Source organism: Schistocerca cancellata, chromosome 3, assembly GCF_023864275.1.
Source record: "Schistocerca cancellata isolate TAMUIC-IGC-003103 chromosome 3, iqSchCanc2.1, whole genome shotgun sequence".
Taxonomy (NCBI): Eukaryota; Metazoa; Arthropoda; class Insecta; order Orthoptera; family Acrididae; genus Schistocerca; species Schistocerca cancellata.
The window spans coordinates 396,369,795-396,393,907 of record NC_064628.1 but is presented as its reverse complement, the minus strand read 5'-3'; the positions used below and the strand labels follow the sequence as shown (position 1 = coordinate 396,393,907).

Sequence of the window (24,113 nt, the reverse complement as noted above, 5' to 3'; positions counted from 1 at the left end):
TTCAACTTTTCAATTCTGTTCGAAGTTCTGTAAGCTATCTACACAATTTTTGTGTTATTTTCTCATCACAACATCCTCCTGAGTATTTCCTTCCTATAGATACAAATTTAAGACTATTTTATCTCCGAAGTATTTGATTTCAGCTATTTGCAATAATAGCAAGACCCTGTTTGCTAACGTTACAACGCCAGGTCAGTCAATCGTCCACACCGTTGCCCCTGTATCCATTGAAAAGTCTTCTGCCCCTCTTCAGGAACCAAGGATTAGTGTGACCTGTCCACATAAACACCTCCGTTGTGATTGCTCCTACAGAGTGGGTATCTTTATCGATGAGGAACAAAAGCCACCCGAGGGCTTCAAGGAACGTTGGCATACTTAACTTCAATTTCTGGCATTTCTCTACGAAGTCAGTCGCTAAACGACCTCGGCTGGTTGCCTGCACGCAACTGAAAGACTACACGCAACACCTAAGCGCTGGGCGAGTTGCGTGACTTTGTAGGCGCGCTCACTGGAGATTGAAATATGCGTAATCGACCGTAGCATTAAGACAAGAATGAGAGTCGGGTACTGTAGTAAGCTTAGCCACTATTAGGAAATACACTGGCAAGAGGTGAGGCACAATAGGAAGCGGCAAGCGTACACAGGACTATTACATCACGGGGAGACAGGTCACCACTGTACGATGTACCCATGAGGAAAGGCAGAATCTTACCATAGTTTAATAATGAGACAGGTGGATGAATTTTAATAAATATCATCAGGAATATTCAACCTACAAGGAAGTGAGATACTGTATCACTGAGATATGGTATATGCAGTCTTATTCCGTTATGGCTATAGAGGCTATAGATACTAGTATAACATTACCATAGTAACTACTTCAGCTGAGTCGGCATATATATACACTCCTGGAAATTGAAATAAGAACACCGTGAATTCATTGTCCCAGGAAGGGGAAACTTTATTGACACATTCCTGGGGTCAGATACATCACATGATCACACTGACAGAACCACAGGCACATAGACACAGGCAACAGAGCATGCACAATGTCGGCACTAGTACAGTGTATATCCACCTTTCGCAGCAATGCAGGCTGCTATTCTCCCATGGAGACGATCGTAGAGATGCTGGATGTAGTCCTGTGGAACGGCTTGCCATGCCATTTCCACCTGGCGCCTCAGTTGGACCAGCGTTCATGCTGGACGTGCAGACCGCGTGAGACGACACTTCATCCAGTCCCAAACATGCTCAATGGGGGACAGATCTGGAGATCTTGCTGGCCAGGCTAGTTGACTTACACCTTCTAGAGCACGTTGGGTGGCACGGGATACATGCGGACGTGCATTGTCCTGTTGGAACAGCAAGTTCCCTTGCCGGTCTAGGAATGGTAGAACGATGGGTTCGATGACGGTTTGGATGTACCGTGAACTATTCTGTGTCCCCTCGACGATCACCAGTGGTGTACGGCCAGTGTAGGAGATCGCTCCCCACACCATGATGCCGGGTGTTGGCCCTGTGTGCCTCGGTCGTATGCAGTCCTGATTGTGGCGCTCACCTGCACGGCGCCAAACACGCATACGACCATCATTGGCACCAAGGCAGAAGCGACTCTCATCGCTGAAGACGACACGTCTCCATTCGTCCCTCCATTCACGCCTGTCGCGAGACCACTGGAGGCGGGCTGCACGATGTTGGGGCGTGAGCGGAAGACGGCCTAACGGTGTGCGGGACCGTAGCCCAGCTTCATGGAGACGGTTGCGAATGGTCCTCGCCGATACCCCAGGAGCAACAGTGTCCCTAATTTGCTGGGAAGTGGCGATGCGGTCCCCTACGGCACTGCGTAGGATCCTACGGTCTTGGCGTGCATCCGTGCGTCGCTGCGGTCCGGTCCCAGGTCGACGGGCACGTGCACCTTCCGCCGACCACTGGCGACAACATCGATGTACTGTGGAGACCTCACGCCCCACGTGTTGAGCAATTCGGCGGTACGTCCACCCGGCCTCCCGCATGCCCACTATACGCCCTCGCTCAAAGTCATACGGTTCACGTCCACGCTGTCGCGGCATGCTACCAGTGTTAAAGACTGCGATGGAGCTCCGTATGCCACGGCAAACTGGCTGACACTGACGGCGGCGGTGCACAAATGCTGCGCAGCTAGCGCCATTCGACGGCCAACACCGCGGTTCCTGGTGTGTCCGCTGTGCCGTGCGTGTGATCATTGCTTGTACAGCCCTCTCGCAGTGTCCGGAGCAAGTATGGTGGGTCTGACACACCGGTGTCAATGTGTTCTTTTTTCCATTTCCAGGAGTGTATGTTAGATAGACCGGTGTCAATGTGTTCTTTTTTCCATTTCCAGGAGTGTATGTTAGATAGACAAAAATATGTATACGTAACGACCTGGGAAGATTTTATTGATAACAGAATAGATACTTGAACTGACTGACGTAAGTAGTAAATACAAAAATGTGATGTGGCCTTACAGAAAAAAGAACTCTGTCAATGAATGTGACTGATAAGAAAAGGAATAAGGAATTTCTGCAGAGAACAGGGTCGAAACGAAATACGTGGGAAAGACTGGGGGAAGACAGGCACGGGAAATATTTTACTGCTTTGGGTAGTCTTACTACTCTGAGGTGTAGAAATTGGAAAATGTGAAGAACAGTATGAAAGTAGTCACAAGACCTAAAAAAAAAAAAAAAAACAGTACATTCTCTTCGATCATAATTGTCAGTTTCTGCATAAAACTGGAGACGAAAATAGAGAGTGCAAGGCTATATTATTGACATTAGTAGACTGCAGTAAATCGTATAAGACGGACTTCGCTTGCCCGTTCACAAAGATTTCACGGATAAATTTTTCACATTCTGAGACGAAATTTTTGAAAATTTCTCCAACAATTAATCACTAAAAGGCAAAGAACCGAGGTGTAACGCTGGATGAAAACATCAGGTAGGCAGAAAATTTTGTCCCAACGTGCAGGAAGATTTTCTGTTGTTTCTACGCCCTTCAACATTTACGGGATATATTTCCAGAGGAAACTGAAATTTGAAAAATCAGTAGTTCAGCTGGCAGGCTGAGGTTGGCTGACGTGTAGTTCAGCTGGACCTACAATACTGGGATGTAATTCAGCACGGCACGGTTAGTGATAACACCAGACGGTTGTAACTAACCACAAATACTTGTGTGCTTTATTTCATTACATGACAACATAACCCATTTGATCATGTCATTGCTTCAGACGCCCGGTTGAGGTGGTTGCTGCCAAGCGTGTTACGTAACCACGATGCGTTATGCATACATCACTGGCACCACACTGTACACATTCCCACGTGGGAGATCAATTACCTGTCATGCCGACATAATCGGCGTAGCTGTGCTCATTGATTAATATAATAATACAAACTCCTTCTCTGTTGAGTGTGCTTTAAGGTATCTTTACGTCTGACCGTTATTGCATGATATTTATGTCAGACAGAAATCGTGTCTAAAGTAAACAGCGAAGAATTTATGTCAGAGTTATACGTTTCTTCCACCAGCAATATCTGTAGACACATCTATACCAACAGATACAAACATTCCTTATTTCCAAGTTCAATTTCGTCCGACACCCGACATATACACTCCTGGAAATGGAAAAAAGAACACATTGACACCGGTGTGTCAGACCCACCATACTTGCTCCGGACACTGCGAGAGGGCTGTACAAGCAATGATCACACGCACGGCACAGCGGACACACCAGGAACCGCGGTGTTGGCCGTCGAATGGCGCTAGCTGCGCAGCATTTGTGCACCGCCGCCGTCAGTGTCAGCCAGTTTGCCGTGGCATACGGAGCTCCATCGCAGTCTTTAACACTGGTAGCATGCCGCGACAGCGTGGACGTGAACCGTATGTGCAGTTGACGGACTTTGAGCGAGGGCGTATAGTGGGCATGCGGGAGGCCGGGTGGACGTACCGCCGAATTGCTCAACACGTGGGGCGTGAGGTCTCCACAGTACATCGATGTTGTCGCCAGTGGTCGGCGGAAGGTGCACGTGCCCGTCGACCTGGGACCGGACCGCAGCGACGCACGGATGCACGCCAAGACCGTAGGATCCTACGCAGTGCCGTAGGGGACCGCACCGCCACTTCCCAGCAAATTAGGGACACTGTTGCTCCTGGGGTATCGGCGAGGACCATTCGCAACCGTCTCCATGAAGCTGGGCTACGGTCCCGCACACCGTTAGGCCGTCTTCCGCTCACGCCCCAACATCGTGCAGCCCGCCTCCAGTGGTGTCGCGACAGGCGTGAATGGAGTGACGAATGGAGACGTGTCGTCTTCAGCGATGAGAGTCGCTTCTGCCTTGGTGCCAATGATGGTCGTATGCGTGTTTGGCGCCGTGCAGGTGAGCGCCACAATCAGGACTGCGTACGACCGAGGCACACAGGGCCAACACCCGGCATCATGGTCTGGGGAGCGATCTCCTACACTGGCCGTACACCACTGGTGATCGTCGAGGGGACACTGAATAGTGCACGGTACATCCAAACCGTCATCGAACCCATCGTTCTACCATTCCTAGACCGGCAAGGGAACTTGCTGTTCCAACAGGACAATGCACGTCCGCATGTATCCCGTGCCACCCAACGTGCTCTAGAAGGTGTAAGTCAACTACCCTGGCCAGCAAGATCTCCGGATCTGTCCCCCATTGAGCATGTTTGGGACTGGATGAAGCGTCGTCTCACGCGGTCTGCACGTCCAGCACGAACGCTGGTCCAACTGAGGCGCCAGGTGGAAATGGCATGGCAAGCCGTTCCACAGGACTACATCCAGCATCTCTACGATCTTCTCCATGGGAGAATAGCAGCCTGCATTGCTGCGAAAGGTGGATATACACTGTACTAGTGCCGACATTGTGCATGCTCTGTTGCCTGTGTCTATGTGCCTGTGGTTCTCTCAGTGTGATCATGTGATCATGTGATGTATCTGACCCCAGGAATGTGTCAATAAAGTTTCCCCTTCCTGGGACAATGAATTCACGGTGTTCTTATTTCAATTTCCAGGAGTGTATTTTCAGAGAAAAGAATCAGATGTAAAAACACCTTTACAACCTCTTCAAAACCAACCTCATAAAAATATGAAGCACTTCAGATTTTGATACCAGCAACTTCTCTCACAGAAATTAACATTTCTCTTTCTCCTACGGTGAAGTAAATCCTCATTTCTTCTTCCAGTGCTTTTATTTTTCGCTCCAATTTCAGTCACTGTTTGTTTATGCCCTCCTCGCCCATTATTTGTACACTTTCATTTCCCCACGCTTCTCATTCCCTCTCTCTCTACTATGCACTTCCACCTACGTATTTCTATTCTTGATTATTCTTCTCTTAATAAACAACTGTGTGCTGTAGTCATCTGAGTTATAATTATTATTGTTGCTGCTGCCTCTTTTACCACTATTTCTAAATAGTAAAATGAATGCTGTGGACAAGAGGGCATAGTGGCGACAGTCCTTACAGGGTAAATAAATCAGCAAATATAAAGGAAGTAAAGAATGTACCGGGGAAGTCATTCTTTGGTGTCTTAACAAATGTCCTGTCATCCAGTCCATTTTTCTTACCAATGTGTTCCATAAGCTCTTTTCTTCGCCGACTCTGCTGAGAATCTCTCAAATTGCTATGTTATAATACCACCTCATTTTAAATAGACTTCCATAGCACCATATCTCAAACGATTCGACTCTCTTCTGTTCCGTTTTCCTACAGTCCACTATTCAATATCATTCATAGCTGTGCCCTAAACGCACGCACGCTTCTTCATATTAAGAATTACGTTTGATACTATTAGCCTTCTTTTGCCGGAAATGCCCTCTGCTTGTGATTATCTGCTTTTTATACGAGGGTTGCCCAGAAAGTAAGTTCCGATCGGTCACGAAATGGAAACCACTGGGAAAATCCGTTAAAGCTTCGCACAGATGTGTTGGGCAGTGTCTCCTGTATGGCCGTCGATCGTGTCGCGTCGCTCTTTTTAGTTTTGAGTGAACAGTGAGCATGTAAAGATGCGTAGGGAATAGCGTCTCCCACCAAGCATGAGGGCCTGGTTAGAGATTTCACCTGTGTAATGCATCCCACATAACGAAACTGTCGAGCAGTTCCTTCTTCATGCCAATTTCGGCCGCACACGGCAGGGGCAGTGAAGACGCCCCTGCAGCGTTTCCGATGAGAAGTGTTTGATCACCCACAATACAGTCCGTAATTGGCTCCCCCTGAGTCTCATCTCTGCTCACAAGAACCGCTGACTATGAAGACAATATTTTTTTTCCACAGACAACGTGATGCAGACCATTGCAGATAACTGGCCGAAAGCATAGGCGGCTGCTTTCTATGACGAGGATATAGGAAAGATCATACAACACCGTTGCTTCGACGGTATGTGTTATTTTGCTTCCAAGGTAGGAGAGTTTGTTAACTTCGCCTACTTCACGGTCACCTATTTTGATGTTATCGTTACCGTTAATCTAATTTTTTCTACTTGTCATTACTTCCAACTTTCTTTGGTTTACTCTTAATCAATATCCTGTACTCATAGAACTGTTCAATCCATTCAACAGGTCCTGTAATTCTTCTTCTCTTTCACTGAGGATAGCAATGTCATCAGCGAATCTTGCTATTGGTATCCTCTCTCCCTGTATTCCAATATTGAACGTTTCTTTCATTTTTGCCACAGTTTCTTCGATGTATGACCGAACAGTAAGGGCGACAAACTGCATCCGTATCTTGAACCCTTTTTAATTCGAGCACTTTGTTCTTGGTCTTCCATTCTAATTGTTCCTTCATGGTTCTCGTAAATATTCGATATTACACACCTTTCCCTATAGATTTCAAGTCTTAACTATACATGATGTATAAATGCAGACTGAAGTGAGGAATGAAAATTGTACAAAGGCCAGGATTCGAACCCGAGTGTCCGGCTCACTAGGAACAGTGGCTGTGCACCACTGCACAGATTGCACTAGCACGCCTCCCTCTTCAGTCCAAATTCCGATTCACGCCTCAGGCCACTAAGTATTCCCCCTAAACTCGAACAACTTTACAATTTCCTGTCGTCAATTCAGTCTGCATATATGCATCATAGATGTTCGAGACTTGAAAGGGTCTCTGGAACCATACAGTTTCATTTGAGTAAAGCAGCATGCCCTTGCTTCAGGCAGGACCACCATTTCGTTCGATGATGAAGTGCTACTCCAATATAGTTGGAGAGCCTTTGCAATAATTTCGAGTTTGGGATAAACACCAAGTGGGCTGAGGCGTGAATGGGATTTTGGATTAAGGAGGGAGGCGTCCTAGGGTAGTTCGTGTGGATGAGTAGAGCCATTGTGCCAGGGTGGCGTAGTGGTTACACATTTGCCTTGTGAGCAGGAGACCTGGGTTCGAATCCCGGCCTTGACAGTTTCATCCCACGCATCAGCCTTCATACGCCCATCACAAGTATTTATCTCGCTTTCTTTGACTATCGCCTTTGTGCGTATATCGCTCAAGTTGCAGGAAAATGCTGACCTTTGTAGACTGGTGATGGGGCTCTTGTGGAACGTAACTGTCTGGCAACATTTTCTGTCTGTCTCGCGGTGGTCGGATGTGCCGCCATAGAAACGCGTCGTACACTTTGTGACGTTCCGGATGTGTGTGTGTTCACAGGTCGCAACCCGGCGGCCGGGGGCGGCCAGCTGGGCCAGGAGGGGGCGGCAGCTGCTGCGGCGGCTGCAGCAGCGGCGACGGCGGCGGCGGCGGACGCCGCCCTCAAGATGGACTCCGCGGGGGCGGCGGCGGCGGCGGCAGCTGCGGCGGCCCTCTGCCGGGACGGCTACCGCACCGCCGTGCACGGGTCAGTAGCCACTCTGCTGGGGAACTCGGCGGTGCTCCCAGAACCATAAGCCGCTCAGGGTTCTTCACAAGCACCTCCAGAGTTTCAAAAGGCGACTGCGCCAAACCTACAAGGCATAGAGAGGATATGAAACTTCCTGGCAGATTAAAACTATATGCCGGACCGAGACTCGAACTCGGGACCTTTGCCTTTCGCGGGCAATTACTCTATCATCTGAGCTACCCAAGCACGACTCACGCCCCGTCCTCACAGGTTTACTTCTACCAGTACCTCGTCTCCTACCTTCCAGACTTTACAGAAGCTCTCCTGAGAATCTTGCAGAACTAGCACTCCTGAAAGGAAGGATATTGCGGAGACATGGCTTAGCCACAGCCTGGGGAATGTTTCCAGAATGAGAGCTGCTGTAAAGTTTGGAAGCTGGGAGATGAGGTACTGGCAGAAGTAAAGCTGTGCGGACGGGGCGTGAGTTGTGCTTGGGTAGCTCAGATGGTAGAGCACTTGCCCGCGAAAGGCAAAGGTCCCGAGTTCGAGTCTCGATCTGGCACACAGTTTTAATCTGCCAGGAAGTTTCATATCAGTGCACACTCCGCTGCAGAGTGAAAATCTCGTTCTGGATACAGAGGATAGACGCACATCAACAGACAGAACATCTCACCAAGTAAAATTACCAAATGTGCAGCAACCAATCGCAAAATCATCTTTTATTTATTCACTTTTGCGATTGGTTGCTGCATATTTGGTAATTTTATGGTTTACGGTCGCTGCACGACTTGGGAACCACTTGGAGCCCACCATTCACCTCTCGAAGTTTTTAACTCACCTTACAGACGCTCAGTATTGGCACTGGCTGTGATGTGACATACGTCAATACGTGGGTGCAGTTCGTTAACGTCGCTGGCACGAATTGCCCGGAAGACGCGGCAGCGGACCGTCGAAGAAATGTGTTCGTTGGGTTGCCCAACTGCAGGCGCGAACTCGTGAAGTGTGACAGCGGATGATTTACACACTGATCAGGCAGAAAATTACGACCACCTACATAAAAACCGGTATGTCCACGTTTGGCACGGATAACAACGGCGACGCGTCGTGATTTGGAAGCAATGAGGCCTTCGTTCGTCGCTGGAGGGAGATGGCACCATATCTCGACAAACAAGTCACCTAATCCCCGCAAATTCTGGGAAACGGGAAGATGAGCTCCAACGCCACGTTCAATCACATGCCAGGCGTGTTCGATTGCGTTCAGATCTGGCGAGTTGGCCAGGACATCAATTGGAACTCATGACTGCGTTCCTCGAACCACTCCATCACACTCCTGGCTTTTTGGCATGGGGCATTATCTTCTAGAAAAATGCCACTGCCATCGGGAAATATGATGGCCATGAAGGGGTGTACCTGGTCTGCAACCAGTGTAGGCCGCCGTTGTGCTTTGTACGAGGTCCACTGGACTCAGAGCATAATGGAGTCGCCGCCAGCTTGTTTCCATCCCGCAGTACACGTTTCAAGGAGCTGTTCCCCTGGAAGACGTCGGATTCGCGCCCTCCCACTGGCATCATAGATAAGGTATCGGGATTAACCAGACCATGCAACGCTCTCCCACAGAGCCAACGTCCGGTGCTGATTGTCACGTGCCCATTTCAGCCGTTGTTACCGATTTCGCGATGTTAACATTGGCGCATGCACAGGTCGTAGGATGCTCGTTAGGAGTGTTCGGTGCGCTGTATGTTCAGACAAAAATGGTTCAAATGGCTCTGAGCACTATGGGACTTAACATCTGAGGTCATGAGTCCCCTAGACTTAGAAGTACTTAAACCTAACTAACCTAAGCACATTACACAACACCCAGTCATCACGAGGCAGAGAAAGAAATAGCAAATCCACCTGAGATCCTCTCTGCACGGCACTGATGATGTCACCTGTGAAGATTGCGAGTTTAGTTCCGCGTGATCGATGTTTTCGGACTTTAGGCTGATTTTGATGGAGAAGATAATTTGCAAGTCGTGTTAAGGGGGGAGAGACGTTGATGAAATTGATCAAAAATGTCGATTTTCGATTTAGTTTTTATTTGTTAGTACAACTCATGGACAATAAGTTCACAAAGTTTCAATGTTGAAATCGCATCCAAAGTGCCTGAAAATTAATTAAAAGTGTGACGTGGCCTCCCTGCCACGCCCACGTTTTGAAGCAGCACTTCAATACCAGCTCAGTGAACAACCCCTACATTCACAAGGAGAGGCTCCCGAATTGTATCCTGGATCTTGTCAAGCCCACATACAGGTTTCTGGCCGATCCTGCACTTCTCAAGAAGTGTGTTCATGGCAAAACCCAAAATCCAAATGAGTTTCTAAATTCACTCATATGGAAACGTTGCCCTAAAAACACATTTTCATCTGCTACAGTTGTCAGAATTGCAACTTATGATGCAGTTATTGTATTTAATAATGGGAACGTCGGGAGGGTGAAAGTATTACAAAGAATGGGCTTCGAGATAGGAAATTTTACTCAAAACATCCTGAGAATCCCGAGGCGGGATTCGAACCTTCCACCGTAGCAGCAGCGCGGTTCTGGACAGAAGCGTCTAGAACCGCTCGGCCACAGTGGCCGGCGTGTTCAGACACACTTGTACTCCGCCTAGTATTAAAATATGATGTTAGGACCGTGACAGTTCGCCGCCTGTCCTATTTTACCGGTCTGCCCAGTCTACGACGTCCGACTTTTGTAATGAGGGGTGGCCGCCCAACCCCACGACGTCTGGACGTGGTTTCACCTTGATATTGCCACGTGTTGAAGACACTCACCACAACACTCCTATTACAGCCGACAAGTCGCGCAGCTACCGGAATGCTGTTGCCGAGCCTCCGCGCCATCACGATTTGCCCTCGGTCAAACTCAGATAGATCGCGCGACTTCCCCATTCAGCACGCGGAAAGCAATCTCACTGGTACTATATGTACCGTGCGTGTGTCTGACTAGCAGTCATTCCTCGCCAGGTGACCCTGCTATCGCCTGGACGGATTTATATCGGTAATAGATCGCTGGTCATAATGTTCTGGCAGATCAGTGTATTTGACATTGCTTCAATTGTTGGTGGCCATCTGAAAGTTATACTGTTATTGAAGAATTAAGTTTGCCAAGATCGCTAGTAATTCTTTTTATTATCGTTGCCGGTTTCTATAGACCTACCCTGTCATCATCAGATCTCGTAACATTATTAGATGTACATGCATTTTTAGAGCAATGAAAGTCGCTTAATGATCTTGCGTGACATTGTAATGGAGAGTGGACGGGAACATCAGCATGTTACAAGTAAAATACCACAGAATCAAAATATACAACTTGTTGTGCTGATGTCCCAGCATACACTAAACACTAGACACCAAGTGGTTAGTGTATTCTCGGACATCAGCACAATGTGTTATATGTTTCGATTCTGTGCTATTCTATCTGTGGCATGCTGATATTCCCTTCCACTCTCTATTACAATGTGACGCTACATCACTATGTGATTTTCATTGTTGTAAAAAGCATGTACCCTAATAATGTTACACGTACCGATGATGACAGCCCAGATCTATTGAAACCGGTGACGATAATAAAAAGGATCACTAGCGATCTTGGCAAACTTGTTTCTTCAAGAGCAATATAGCAGTAGAGTTGTCTACATGTTCTGACAATCCTGGCTCCTAGTACAACTACGCCACTGCTCGTATTGCGAATCGTAACTTGGAGACATGTTCTGTCCACTGATACGCGTCATTTTTCTCTATGTACTACAGTTTTTGTGCAGTCCTCTCCTGAAATCTCAGAGCTAAGGAAGGATAGTGTACTTTGGTACAGTTTTCAGACTTATCGCCTAGCTGGGTCTGTAATACAGTTGTAACATTTTTCATATTCTGTTTGTATACGATTGCATTCACATTTTATTTGCTGCAGTCTTTTTCTGAAATTACAAAAATTACTCCGGAAAATTAAGGTTTTTACAAATGTAAAAACATGTTCGAAGGTACGGCATGGCCTTGTACCTAGGTGCAACTATTTCACTGAAACTTAAATGCGGTGCAATCAAAAAAGTGTTGTGAATGCTATGTGTTATATTATTACTCTACTACACGCCAATAATCAGGAAGCGAAACCAAACTGAGAAGAAGTATTATCGAAAACCAGTTATAAGTTGAACACCTTTTGAAATTAAACCTATTGGAAAGTAACACAAAAATTTCCATTTTCAGGACTGGTAACATTGTTAATACATTAACGAAAGCGAGTTGCAAATACTTCATGTTCCATATTAAAAGACCTTTTTCCGTTTAATGGTACAAGATGCTGCACGACCAACGAAGTATCGTTTTACCGTCCACACGTTACATAACTATTCTAATAATATATAGTTTTACCTGCCATAAAATTCTGTAACTGAAGAGTTACCAATACAGGGTGCTACAAAATGAACATCCAGGTTTTACGGTTTTGTAGTATTTATTGGCTCTGAGCACTATGGGACTCAACTGCTGAGGTCATTAGTCCCCTAGAACTTAGAACTAGTTAAACCTAACTAACCTAAGGACATCACAAACATCCATGCCCGAGGCAGGATTCGAACCTGCGACCGTAGCGGTCTTGCCGTTCCAGGCTGCAGCGCCTTTAACCGCACGGTCACTTCGGCCGGCTAGGATTTATTACAGTCAACTTAAAATTGTAAGTAATATATCAATTGAAAGATCAACTAAAACACCTTTTCTTACGAGATTACGAGATTTCAATGTGAACACTATGTGCCATACGGCAAACATCGAGTCGGTACGTACGAACTTGACGAACGAAATGTTGCTACATGACGATGAATACTTTCAGGATTGTATCGTCTTCATGATTAATCGGCACTTTACCTAAGTGAAAATGCGAGAACACATAATGTGCTCTTGTTGGGGGGGGTCATCAAATTCCCACGGTATGGTACACCTGCAACGAGACTTCCCAATCGAATATTTTTGTGCCATATCCCGGCCTTTCATTTTCAGTGAAGCAAGTGAAACTGTTATTTGTCATCTGGATGTACTAGAACTATGGCTCTTTGCTCGACTGGAATCAGATGATCCACAGATTTTTATTTTGCATCAAGATGGTGTGCGACCGCACTAACATAACTCAGTACATGAGTGGTTAAATGACGTTTTACCCGACCTCTGGATTGTCCGCAAGGAGCTGGACGACAGAGCTTGTTTTGCACGGCCTCCACGTTCACATGATCTGAAGCCGTGTGCTTTTTCCTTTGGGAATTCATAAAGGATCGTGTGCATGTACCCCCACTAACAGCTGATTTATCTGACGTTAGAAATAGGATCAAGGCAGTTGATGCAACAATTACTCCAGACTCACTGATCAGGCTTTGTAAAGAATTCACCTATCGACTCGATGTTTGCTGTATGGTAAATAGTATTCACACTGAACACTCGTAAGAGAAACTGTTTTAGTTGATCTTCCATTTGATGTATTATTACAATTATAAGTTCAGTACAATAAATGCTGCAAAGCCTTAAAACCCGGATATTCATTTGAAACAACTTATATTGTTAATTATTCAGTTACAGAATCTTATGGCGAATGGGACTCTATATTTCTAGTATATTACGATTGGATGGAAAACCACAATTCTACGGTCTTGCAGCATCTTGTGCCATTAAACGGAAGGATGTCTTTTACCATGGGACATGGAGTATTTGCAACTGACTTTCTTTAATGCCTGAACAATGTTACCTGTCTTGAAAATGGAAATTTGTATTAGTTTCTAAGTTTTGAAACACCCTATATATTCGAAGTAGCTTTAATATGTTACACAGAATTTAAATGTGTAGAACTTGAAATATTTACAAATGGTGGACAGAATGTCTAACAGCAACAAAAACTGTAGAAAATGGCGGTCTCAAGTGTGCAATGATTCTCAAATTAGTCAGTAGACTGAAGTACCGACCGAAGAACATCAAGTGTTCCTAGGTACACTATACTCCACTTACGGACATCGCTGCAAATTTCAGGCACTAAAGAGTAGCGGTGAAGTTTGTAGGACCGTTGCTGGAGTGCTGAGTATGTCTTCTTGTGTTGGTCGCCGTAGCGCTGCTGTCCCCAACCAAGCGTACCGGGTTCGAATAGCAGCCACCGACGTTAGGGTCCAAACAGCGAGAAGAGATGGACACCAGCAGTTTCGTCAAACTTTTCATTCTCAACGAAACATAACAACCGTCACCACTTGGCGCTGACAGGACGTCCGAAGCTTCTTTTGTTTGTATGCCTTGTTTGGCCTCCAGAGTTTGTAACACTTTTAGCCATAGGAAACACATGGTTACATGGAATACGTAATTGTAGAGAGAAAATATGAAAATTAATATTCACAGAATTGAAAGCTAAAATCTGTCAACTTAGCCGAAATGCGCCCTCGTAAACCACGATCTTGCAGTATTGTCTGGCTGTAATGTTGGGAAACATCACACATCTCTCGTAATTGCTGTTTTCTGTTGCTCCTGATGTCACATAAGTAGTATGAATACGGTAATATCACATCGAGAACAATTCCTAATAATCTACCCCCTCCTTCCTCCTTCCATCTATTATCCACATTAAACAATGCCCAGTCGAAGTAATTAATAAGCAACGTATTTTATGAAGATTGAGAGAAACGATGATTACAATAAACTTTCAAGTTTACTTAGCTTGTCATGTTGAGATGGCTCCAGTTCTTCTAGTCTATGGGAATGATTCTTGAAGCTGAAAATCTAACATCAGGTCGTCACAGTTGCTTTGAAATAAATAAATTTTAAGATTGAATTTTCTACGTATATATATTTTCCACTGAGTTTCTCACATTTTAGTATATCATACAGCATTTTGATTTTTCTCATTAACGAAGCCTAAGATACATTGTTCGCACCTACTATACAAAAATACGTTCGATTACATCAGAGGCAAGATTACGACTCTCACACACTACAGAAATAACAATATTTCAGAGCGTTTACAATTTTTCTAAACAAATGAATTCCTACTAATATCCTTAAATTATTAACTTCGGTTATTATGTCATAAATGAATCCAGAAATAAACATAGTAACCAGTACAGTATTCCGTAATTAATAATATAAATTTTAAGTGTGCAAATAATTCGTAATATCAAATCTTTCTTAAAACAATAATTTTAACTGTACATTCAGAACTAGTACTTATCGATTATAACATCGAAACTAAAATATTTTACAAAGTAATTCCTTTTCATAGAGTTTAGCTTGAAATATAAGATACTGTGTACTAAATTATTTGAAAGTTTTCTAAAAAAGTAACTGAGATAATACTGACCTGTCTAAAATTCGAAAAATAATATTGGTATCGACAAGTACTGTTGAGGAAATGTAATGCTAAAGGAAGATGTCCCGGTGCATCCTGTAAGATGCAGTTGTTTCGCTAGGACGTCAGCTTCCTCATTATAATTTATGCTATCGTGGGACTGCACCCAGAAGAGAATGATGGTTTGCCCTCTTTGTTTACGGCGAATACATTCGAGTACAACATTAAAGAAAAACGCTGTGGTAATCGGACAAGATTAATATCTTGAAGAAGGAATTTGAAGATTCAAACTTAATTGCTTCCAAAATTTCCACAATCTCCACCGTAAAAAACTGAAGCACTTTTAGGCAGTTCGTAGGCTATATTTTCCTGGACCTGATGGCACAGGAAACGTCCGCCGTTGCCGGGGTCGCCACTGCACGACAGTACCGTCTGTGAGCGCAGCGCTGAGGGCGTCATTGGGTCGCTGCAGCACCGAGCAGCGCCGAACCCCGGACTCCGAAGTCCGACGTTGGAGCGGTATCCGCTAAATGAACGGTAGCAGCCCATCCGATCACACGATGTGCGCCTGGGCGCCTACTAATAGCCCCTAGGTGAAGCATTGCTTAAGAACTGTTGGCGGTAGCGTCACAGCCGTATAGAGGAAAGTAACAGATGTCTCGTGGGAATCAAGAAACGGACATCACTGACCAAGAGAAGGGCCTTATGCTGAACAAGCACATCGACTGCCACACTGAGAAAACATTTATAAACGCCTTTGCATGTAGTGTTCTGACATACGAATGTGAAACCTGGACGTTTACAATGTAGGAGAAAGCTCGTCTCGAGGTCTCCGGAAATACGGTTATGGTATTAGAAAAAGCTATACGAAATAGGAGGGACGAAAGAACTGCTGAAAGCGAAAGGCCTACACAAAGCTAAACTCATTGCACACATAACCTGAGGGGGGGAAAATCTTGGGATAGCGATATGCACACATACAGATGGCGCTAACACAGCGCACACAAGGTGCAAAATGGCAGTGCATTAGCTGGGCAGTTATTTGTACTTAGGTGATTCATGTGAAAGGGTTTCCGACGTGATTACCGCTGCACGACGGGAATTGACAGACTTTGAACTGGTAGTTGGAGCTAGACGAATGTGACATTCCATTTCGGAAAACGTTGGGGAATTCAATATTCCGAGATCCACAGTCAAGTGTGTGCCAAGGATACCAAATTTCAGGCGTTACCTCTCACAGTAGTAGTAGTAGTAATACGTGTTGTTGTGCCCGCATCTCGTGGTCGTGCGGTAGCGTTCTCGCTTCCCACGCCCGGGTTCCCGGGTTCGATTCCCAGCGGGGTTAGGGATTTTTTCTGCCTCGTGATGGCTGGGTGTTGTGTGCTGTCCTTAGGTTAGTTAGGTTTAAGTAGTTCTAAGTTCTAGGGGACTGATGACCATAGATGTTAAGTCCCATAGTGCTCAGAGCCATTTGAACCATTTTTGAACTTGTTGTTATTGTTGTGTGTTAAGATTTGTTTGATGCTGCTCTGCACTCTGCAGTATCTTCTGCAAGTCGTTTCGTCTCTACGTAACTACTGCAGCCCACATCCGCGTTTGAACGAGCTTACTCCAGTAAAGCCTTCGTCCCTCTCTTCAGTTTTTACTCCACACACTTCCCTCCATTATCAAATCGACTACTCCTTTATGCCTCAGAATGTGTCCTACCAGTGGATCCATTCATTTAATTAATTTCTACTATCAATGTATTTTCTTCTCATTCTGATTCGGTACGCTCCATTATTTACCCGATCTGACAGGCTGCGTTATTGCGTAGCACCGCATGTCCAAAGTTCCTGCACTCTTCCGTTCAGTACTGCTTGCTAACCCCGTCTCACTTCCGCACGAGTCATCACATCAGATACATACTTCCAGAAAATACTTCCTAACGCTTGAATTTATGTTCCATATTAGCACATTTCAGAAGTGTTTTCTTACCACTGCCAGTCTGCATTTCATATTCTCTCTACTTCCAGTAGAGTCAGCTACATTGTCGTCCAAATTACAAAACCAGTCTTCTGCTTTTATTGCCTCATTTCATAATCCAAACCCCCAGCATCACATGACTTAACTGGGTTATACTCCATTAGTTACGTATTATATTCATTGATGTTCATTTTATAACTTCTTTTCAAGAGACTATTCATTAATTTGAACTGATCTTTCAAACCGTTTTGCTTTTTCTCACAGAATTCCGATGGTTTCGGAAACCTGACTTCTTCATTTTCTCTATCTGAACTTCAATTCCTTTTCCGTATTTCACCTTGACTTTGTTTACCGCTTGTTCCATATAGAAATTGCATCACATGGGAGCTAGTTTACAATCCTGCCACATTTATTTGTCATTTACTGCCTTCCTTCTTTTCGCATAACTGCAGTCCAGCTCCTGTGCAAGTTGTAGATACGTTTTCGCTCCCTGATGACGTCATTACAGTGATTTTTACAAGACGGTAACACAGATGAAATACTGTTGATACACAGTACGGAAAGCAGCGGGCCAAGGACTGAAGCCTGGTGAACTCCAGAAAGCAGACTTCTCTGATCGACAATTAACTCTCGTGTATTACTATTGTTTTGTTACCTAGGATAGTACTCTACACTTATTCCAAATGTTTGTACATTATGTTTACAGAATAATGAAAAGATTTCTGCACATGATTCGAAAATCTTCTGTGTATGGTGCATCATGTGATAAATATGCTGCAAATTTTTAAATATCTATGCTGTATTTTTCTTGCACACTGTAGTAATAACAGTAATAATACTAAACGAGGGCAGTGTATGAATCAGACAAGTCATTGTGGAAATATGAGGTTAGCTTCAGCCGTATTTGGCTTTCCAGTTGCTCTATATGGGGCAAGCGATGTTTTCGACACTGCATTTGATAATTGGCCACGAATTTTTGTTATCTGTATTGATTTTTCGCTATTTATGTTGGTGTATTCTTTTGGCTTCCTATGTAGGTACTAGATTTTTTTTCTGTAGCACTATCGGGCTTTTCAGTTGAGGAATACATACAAGTGTACTTTTCGATACCACTTACAGAGCTGGTTCGCGATAATTTTCAGTTCGATACCAACCGTTCTCTCGTGTTTATCTGGTTGTGTGGTTTGTATAATCTATGTCTTTCGTGATTCTGAGGGTGTTATTTTAGATTTTAGTTTGTCTGCGTGGAAAGTCCCTAATTTCCAAGTGTGCTCATTTGGTTCAGTATTTATTACGAATTCGTACGATTCCGTAATGCATCTTTATATTTTCTCGCCATGGGAAAGGCTGATTGTGATGTCATGGTTACCATTATTAAATTTTTTTTTTTATTTTCGGGCTCAGGTTTATCCGAAACATGTGCTCTGAGGAATGCCCCATGGTTCAATCCTTGGTCCGCTGCTTTCCTTCCTCATTAGTTGTCGTAGTTGTAATCCTACTGGTGAAAGAGTCTCCAGAAAGACTAGTTTCTTACGTTGCCCAGCATATTTCCGATCGTCTGTGATGTCTTGTCATCAGCAGAACGAACATCGGCAAGGCACCTTCCTTGTACCCCAACTACTGTTTGTACCTGTTTTTGAGGCAGCTGCAGAGCGACAGTAGGTGGGAATTGGTGTTATTTTGACCTGCCCCACATATGAACTAAACTTGTAGAGCTCAGGTGGTGATCCCTGCCACGGCCCCCTCGCCGCTAACGCCGGTGTGTCTTTTTCCCTCGGCAGACTGCCTCTGTGCGAGAAGGCGGGTGGCGCCTGCTCCAAGCTGCTGTGCGCTTGCTCCGCGCGGCCGCCCTCGCCGCCCCCGCAGCGGCCCTCGCCCTGCGCCAGCCCCGCCGCCTCCGCAGCCGCCGCCGCCCCCACCGCCCACGACCTGTCTCTGAGCGCCGCCGACGCCGCCTCCCGCGCCGCCGCCGCCGCCGCCGCCGCCCACGACGCCACCGACCTGAGTCTCTCCGCCGGCGACGCCTCCGCCCCCGCCTCCTGTTCGCCGCCAGACGCCAGCTAAGCGGCCACTCCCGCAGGCAGGCGCGCCCCCGACGACAAGTAGATGGCCCGCGGCAAGCACTGCCAAAGACACGAGCTCCCCTGTTCCCTTCAGATGTACGACGAGTTTAGAGGAAGTCGTATCTCGAGTACCCACAGTAACCTCCTTTCGCTGTACCAGAATGAGCCGCCGACTCGGTCATTTGTAAATGTACAAGAGGACGGCCTAATGGGCATTATCTTACATTAATCCACGTTTAAAAAGAGCTGCTGTTCTTTAAAATAAGTGTAAGTATAGGCCAGCTCTGCCTGTATGCTTTACTCCTTTATCACATTCAGTTCAGAATAATAACCTGAGCACCTCTCATCTATTTAGTATTCTCTCATCACTCTTTTCGACACACCCTCTTCGCCACAGCTTTCTCATTTTCTCTGTTTCTAATCCCCACCTCTGATACACGATGGTGAGTTAGTTTTTGCTTCTTTCCTACCACATTTCTTTTTTTTTCCTTTCTCCTCCTCCAGTACTTCCTTTTATTTGTTTCGATTACATAATGGCCGCTTGCTCTTCGGAAATACGTTGCATGTTTCACCATACCCATATTTCCTCTAAGCTGGGGTTGGGTTGGGTTCTTTGAGGGAAGAGACCAGACAGCGAGGTCATCAGTCTCGTCGGATTAGGGAAGAACGGAGAAGGAAGGCGGCCGTGCCCTTTCAAAGGAACCATCCCGGCAATTGCCTGGAGCGATTTAAGGAAATCACGGAAAACCTAAATCAGGATGGCAGGACGCGGGATTGAACAGTCGTCCTCCCGAATGCGAATCCAGTGTGCTAGCCACTGCGCCACCTCGCTCGGTTTCCTCTAAGTCTTCCTTTCTTAGTCCTAATGCTTTTCGTAAAATACGGCTTTTATTTGATCTCACACACACTTCTCTCGATACCACCTTGTTTGTCCTTCATGTTCTCTTCACCTTCTTCATACCTTTCCACTCCTCCTTTTATTCTAAATCTGACAGTATTGTTATTCACTCCACTCTTCATTCAGTCACTGTTCAAATCTGCCTCGTTTTCATATTATCACATTTCTTATTATTTTCTGTATCGTGTTACTTCTTTTTTCCGTACATCATGACTGTTCACTTCATTCGCTCTTCACATTGTTTCTGTGACCCATCTGTTATTATTGTAATTTTTCTCTTCTTCTCATCTCTGGTTATTCTCTCTTTCTCCTTATATTGTATGAATTCACTTTTTGTCCTCTTGTCCTGTTCACCATCTGCTTCTGCTATACTTCTTTCTACCGCAGTAAGTCCCATTATTCCTTTCTCTTTTTCTTTCCTTCTTCTGCACTCTCTCTTCAGTCTCATTTAGAGCTTTAAGGAATTTTGCAACTCAAAAATTTTCGCACATCCCCCAACTCTTCGTGAATATTCGTATAGTTTGAATGTAAGAAGTAATAATTATTCTGTTGGACAAACTAAGATTCAATTATTTTAAAGAAAAATTCGAATCGCAGCTGAAATTCCTCTTCTTTCATCTTTAGAACTCCGTTAAACTTCCGACTTAACGCATAAATCTGAAGTTCAAGTCCTGAAATAAATGAGATCAATTTCTCATATTCCACCATGTAGAAGTGACCAACTTTTGCTCAACCAATCAGGTAGCACATCCTTCCCTTTTCCTCGTCGGTGGCAGTTACTAAACCCTCTGTTGTTGACGTAGTATTGAACAGAGCCTACGGTACCGACTGCTTACTTTATAGCTGCTGAGATGTATCGCACAAAACCGGTCTCCCTACGCCGTCATGCACATATTGTTGACGACGTGTAACACATGTAAAAGTTGCTCGTGTCTTTGGCAGATACCAACTGCTTTAGTTTATCGATATTGGTCACCGTCTTGTTTACTTACATAACACAGGAAATACCCCTCTAGCCAATAAAAGTTCTCCTGGGGCGCTCTATATATCACGTGGCCAAAGCTATTACAGGAGCACCAGCAAGCAAAGATATTGATTCTCCTAGCTGATTTTGCATCCTACTCTATACCCGAGCACGATTATGGGTTTTCCATAAATTGGCGAAGTTATTTCGTGTAAAATGGTTTTTAGTACATAGTGAGGTGGAACTGGCTCCGTAAGCAGTGAGTATTACATGGATAATGAAGTATAAATACTTATGAAGACTCGATAGTAGCTCTACCAAGTTCGTGGCCTTAGCCGGCGAGTGTGGCTAGAGTAAATTCACACACCTAGTGTAAAAAGTAAGATGACGTTTTGATAAGCCTAACTGATTTTTCTCGGACTGTGGAACTCTTGATCTATACCATACCGTAGCGACATAAAAAATGATCATAAAAACTGTTTGTTGTTTCTGACAAAGGACAAAGAAATCATTGCTTGAAAGCAGTTATCTGTTCTTTACATGTTACTTGCTTAGTGGTCTAAGAATTGAGTCTTGTAAGTGACGTTCGTTAGCAATTTGTGTCTGATGTAATTACTCCTCCCGCTTTTCCTGTATATTCAGGCAATAGAAACTGGAAATATTATGACATTACACAGCGATGTGTTTTCCACCATTCTGAACGTGAATGTTATTCTAGCTAATATGTAAATATTGTAGCGCGTAGAGCATTCTGTTGTCGACTACGTCAGATATTTTACGATTCAGTATGGAAAAGAAAGCATTTTTATGTGTCTGAAGCGTATGTTAACTTCTCACGTGTTGATTTATTCATAGACTTGTACAGTATCGTTATAAATGTGCATTGTAAATTAAATTATACTACTAATTGTAAGAAGTGCTACTATGAGCAATAAAAGATATTACATAAAAATAGTGTGGCTACAGATATATTATTATGCAGAGACTCTCTTCAAAGACTATCTTAAGATACACGTCTTCCCTGTCCTTTGCTGCACATATTCCCTGTATCTATACTAGTCTTTGGAACTAAAGTGTAGTTAGGAAAAGGTCTCACTAAAGCAGCCCACTACGCAGCTACCCAATAAAAAACTCCCCACTAGCGTGTAAAGAATGTAATTCTATCTGATGGTTCCTCTTATGGGACATCTGCAACTGCGTAAATCCATTTTGTAGAATAAAGAAACCGCAAAACAGTTGCTTTATTGCGTACATGATCGGTTTTGGAATACTCAAAGTTCCGTCGGACGATGAAACTTCAAGTGTTCTGAAACTGGACACGTACATAATAAAACATTGTGGATCAAGCCACTGTTGTGCTGTTCCTTCACTTCAAAATGTAATTGCATCTAATTTGGAGCCTGATTTTATTTTCAGTATACGTGTGCTTGAAATAAACTGCGACCACCCAAAATTGTTTGTACCGCAACAGTACATTTGATGGTTTTTTTGTATGTGTGATACGAAATTACGTCATGTGTATTTACATTGGCAAAGATCTCGACATTGACAAGATATTTTTAAAGGTTTTAACAATGAATCTGGAATCTTAGCTGCTGATGAACTTACCTATAAATGCAGATATGTAATTTAAACATGGAAATTTAGCTGTATGACAAAGAACTTTGCTCTCTTTTATATTCAATAGCTACAATTTACACAGAATATTTAACAGATTTTGGAAACGTTTAATGAGTCACGTACTGAACAACTGGAAGTATACATGAATACTAAGAATTTTTGTGAAGATTTACTGACTGGTAAAGCAGACACTGATTCACTAAATAGGTTCCTACTGGGAAATTTGGAAATTTCCATGCAAACTTTTGATGTGTCATAGTGCTATTGTCAGATAGAAGAAAGGATTTGTGGAGATTTTAATCCAGATTCGTTTACTACGTCTAACAGAAATGAGTATGCTACATAGGCCTATAAATTAGGGTGTCATAAATTACCTTCAAGAAGAGATTAAGAAACAAATGCATTGATAACTAATATTTTCATACAACAAACTGAAGTTAAATAAAATTTGTTATGGCCCACAGTTAGATATATCACTTATACAGTTCTCAGACTTTAAAGGAAATACTGAGATTTATGAACCATCTATAGTGAAAGACTTTAAAGGAAGATGTAAAACTTATTGACTGTGATGAATTTTGGAATGAAACCAGTGCCTAAAATAAACTTATAATGTCTTAATACGTTTCCATTCCTGTTCTAAAATACTTTCTGCAAAACGAATTAATTATGTTATGAACAAGTTATCAAGTGTATCAAGGCCAATTAGAAGCATAGTGTCTTCACTAAGGTCAGAAATGGACTGATAAAAGAAGAGTAAGGACAAGTAATGGTATGGAGCCACTTTAATGTTATAAACAGTAGCATAGTATGTTAATAACAGTAGTAAAATATCTGTAAGTTAGATATGATGAGTGAGGCTGAAAGTTCAGGCATGAAGTCGTTTGAAGTTTCAACAGTTTTCAAATAGTGTCAAAGAGAATTGTACCATTTTAAATCTCAGTTCATATGTAGTAGACGTTTTTAATTACTAGCCTTTACAAGGAGATATGAAACCACAAAGGGGAAAGTTGGTGTGCAGATGTTATGATGCGGCACCTCAAGAGGATTACAGGAAATGGGTTAGCGAGATAGAAGATAACGGAAATTGGAAGCGAGCAGATACTACATCAGTAGAAAACTTGTGCCATTATACGGTGAAGCATGGTGCATGTAGCTCAGAAGAGAAGATAATATCTGCACCAAATGCAGAGAACGAAATTGACATTTATTTTGTATCTGTATCTTCAACAAAAGGACATTGTCAAGGTCATCAAAAATACAGATTCGTATGGACTGGTAACATTTTCAGTAACTAACAAACATTCATATGTCACGCACTTAGTTTCACATATACTACGTTATTAATTAAGTGTACTATCATGTACAGAGTATGTCAGGAATGAAATACCGAACTAATATGCTGCATAAGCA

General features: G+C 44.0%; 1 protein-coding gene and 1 non-coding gene across 2 annotated transcripts in view; both read left to right on the top strand.

Moving 5' to 3' along the window:
* Nucleotides 1-19,219, top strand: part of LOC126176332 (homeobox protein aristaless-like) — a 119,290-nt gene extending 100,071 nt beyond the window's left edge. Inside the window, exon 4 of the mRNA XM_049923483.1 lies at nucleotides 18,937-19,219. Within this exon, the coding sequence (XP_049779440.1) occupies nucleotides 18,937-19,219 (283 nt within the window). The remainder of the gene's footprint in view (nucleotides 1-18,936) is intronic.
* Trnat-ugu (transfer RNA threonine (anticodon UGU)) lies at nucleotides 7,358-7,428 on the top strand. The gene has a single exon. It is a non-coding gene; the product is annotated as a tRNA-Thr (tRNA).
* Nucleotides 19,220-24,113: the final 4,894 nt, after the last annotated feature.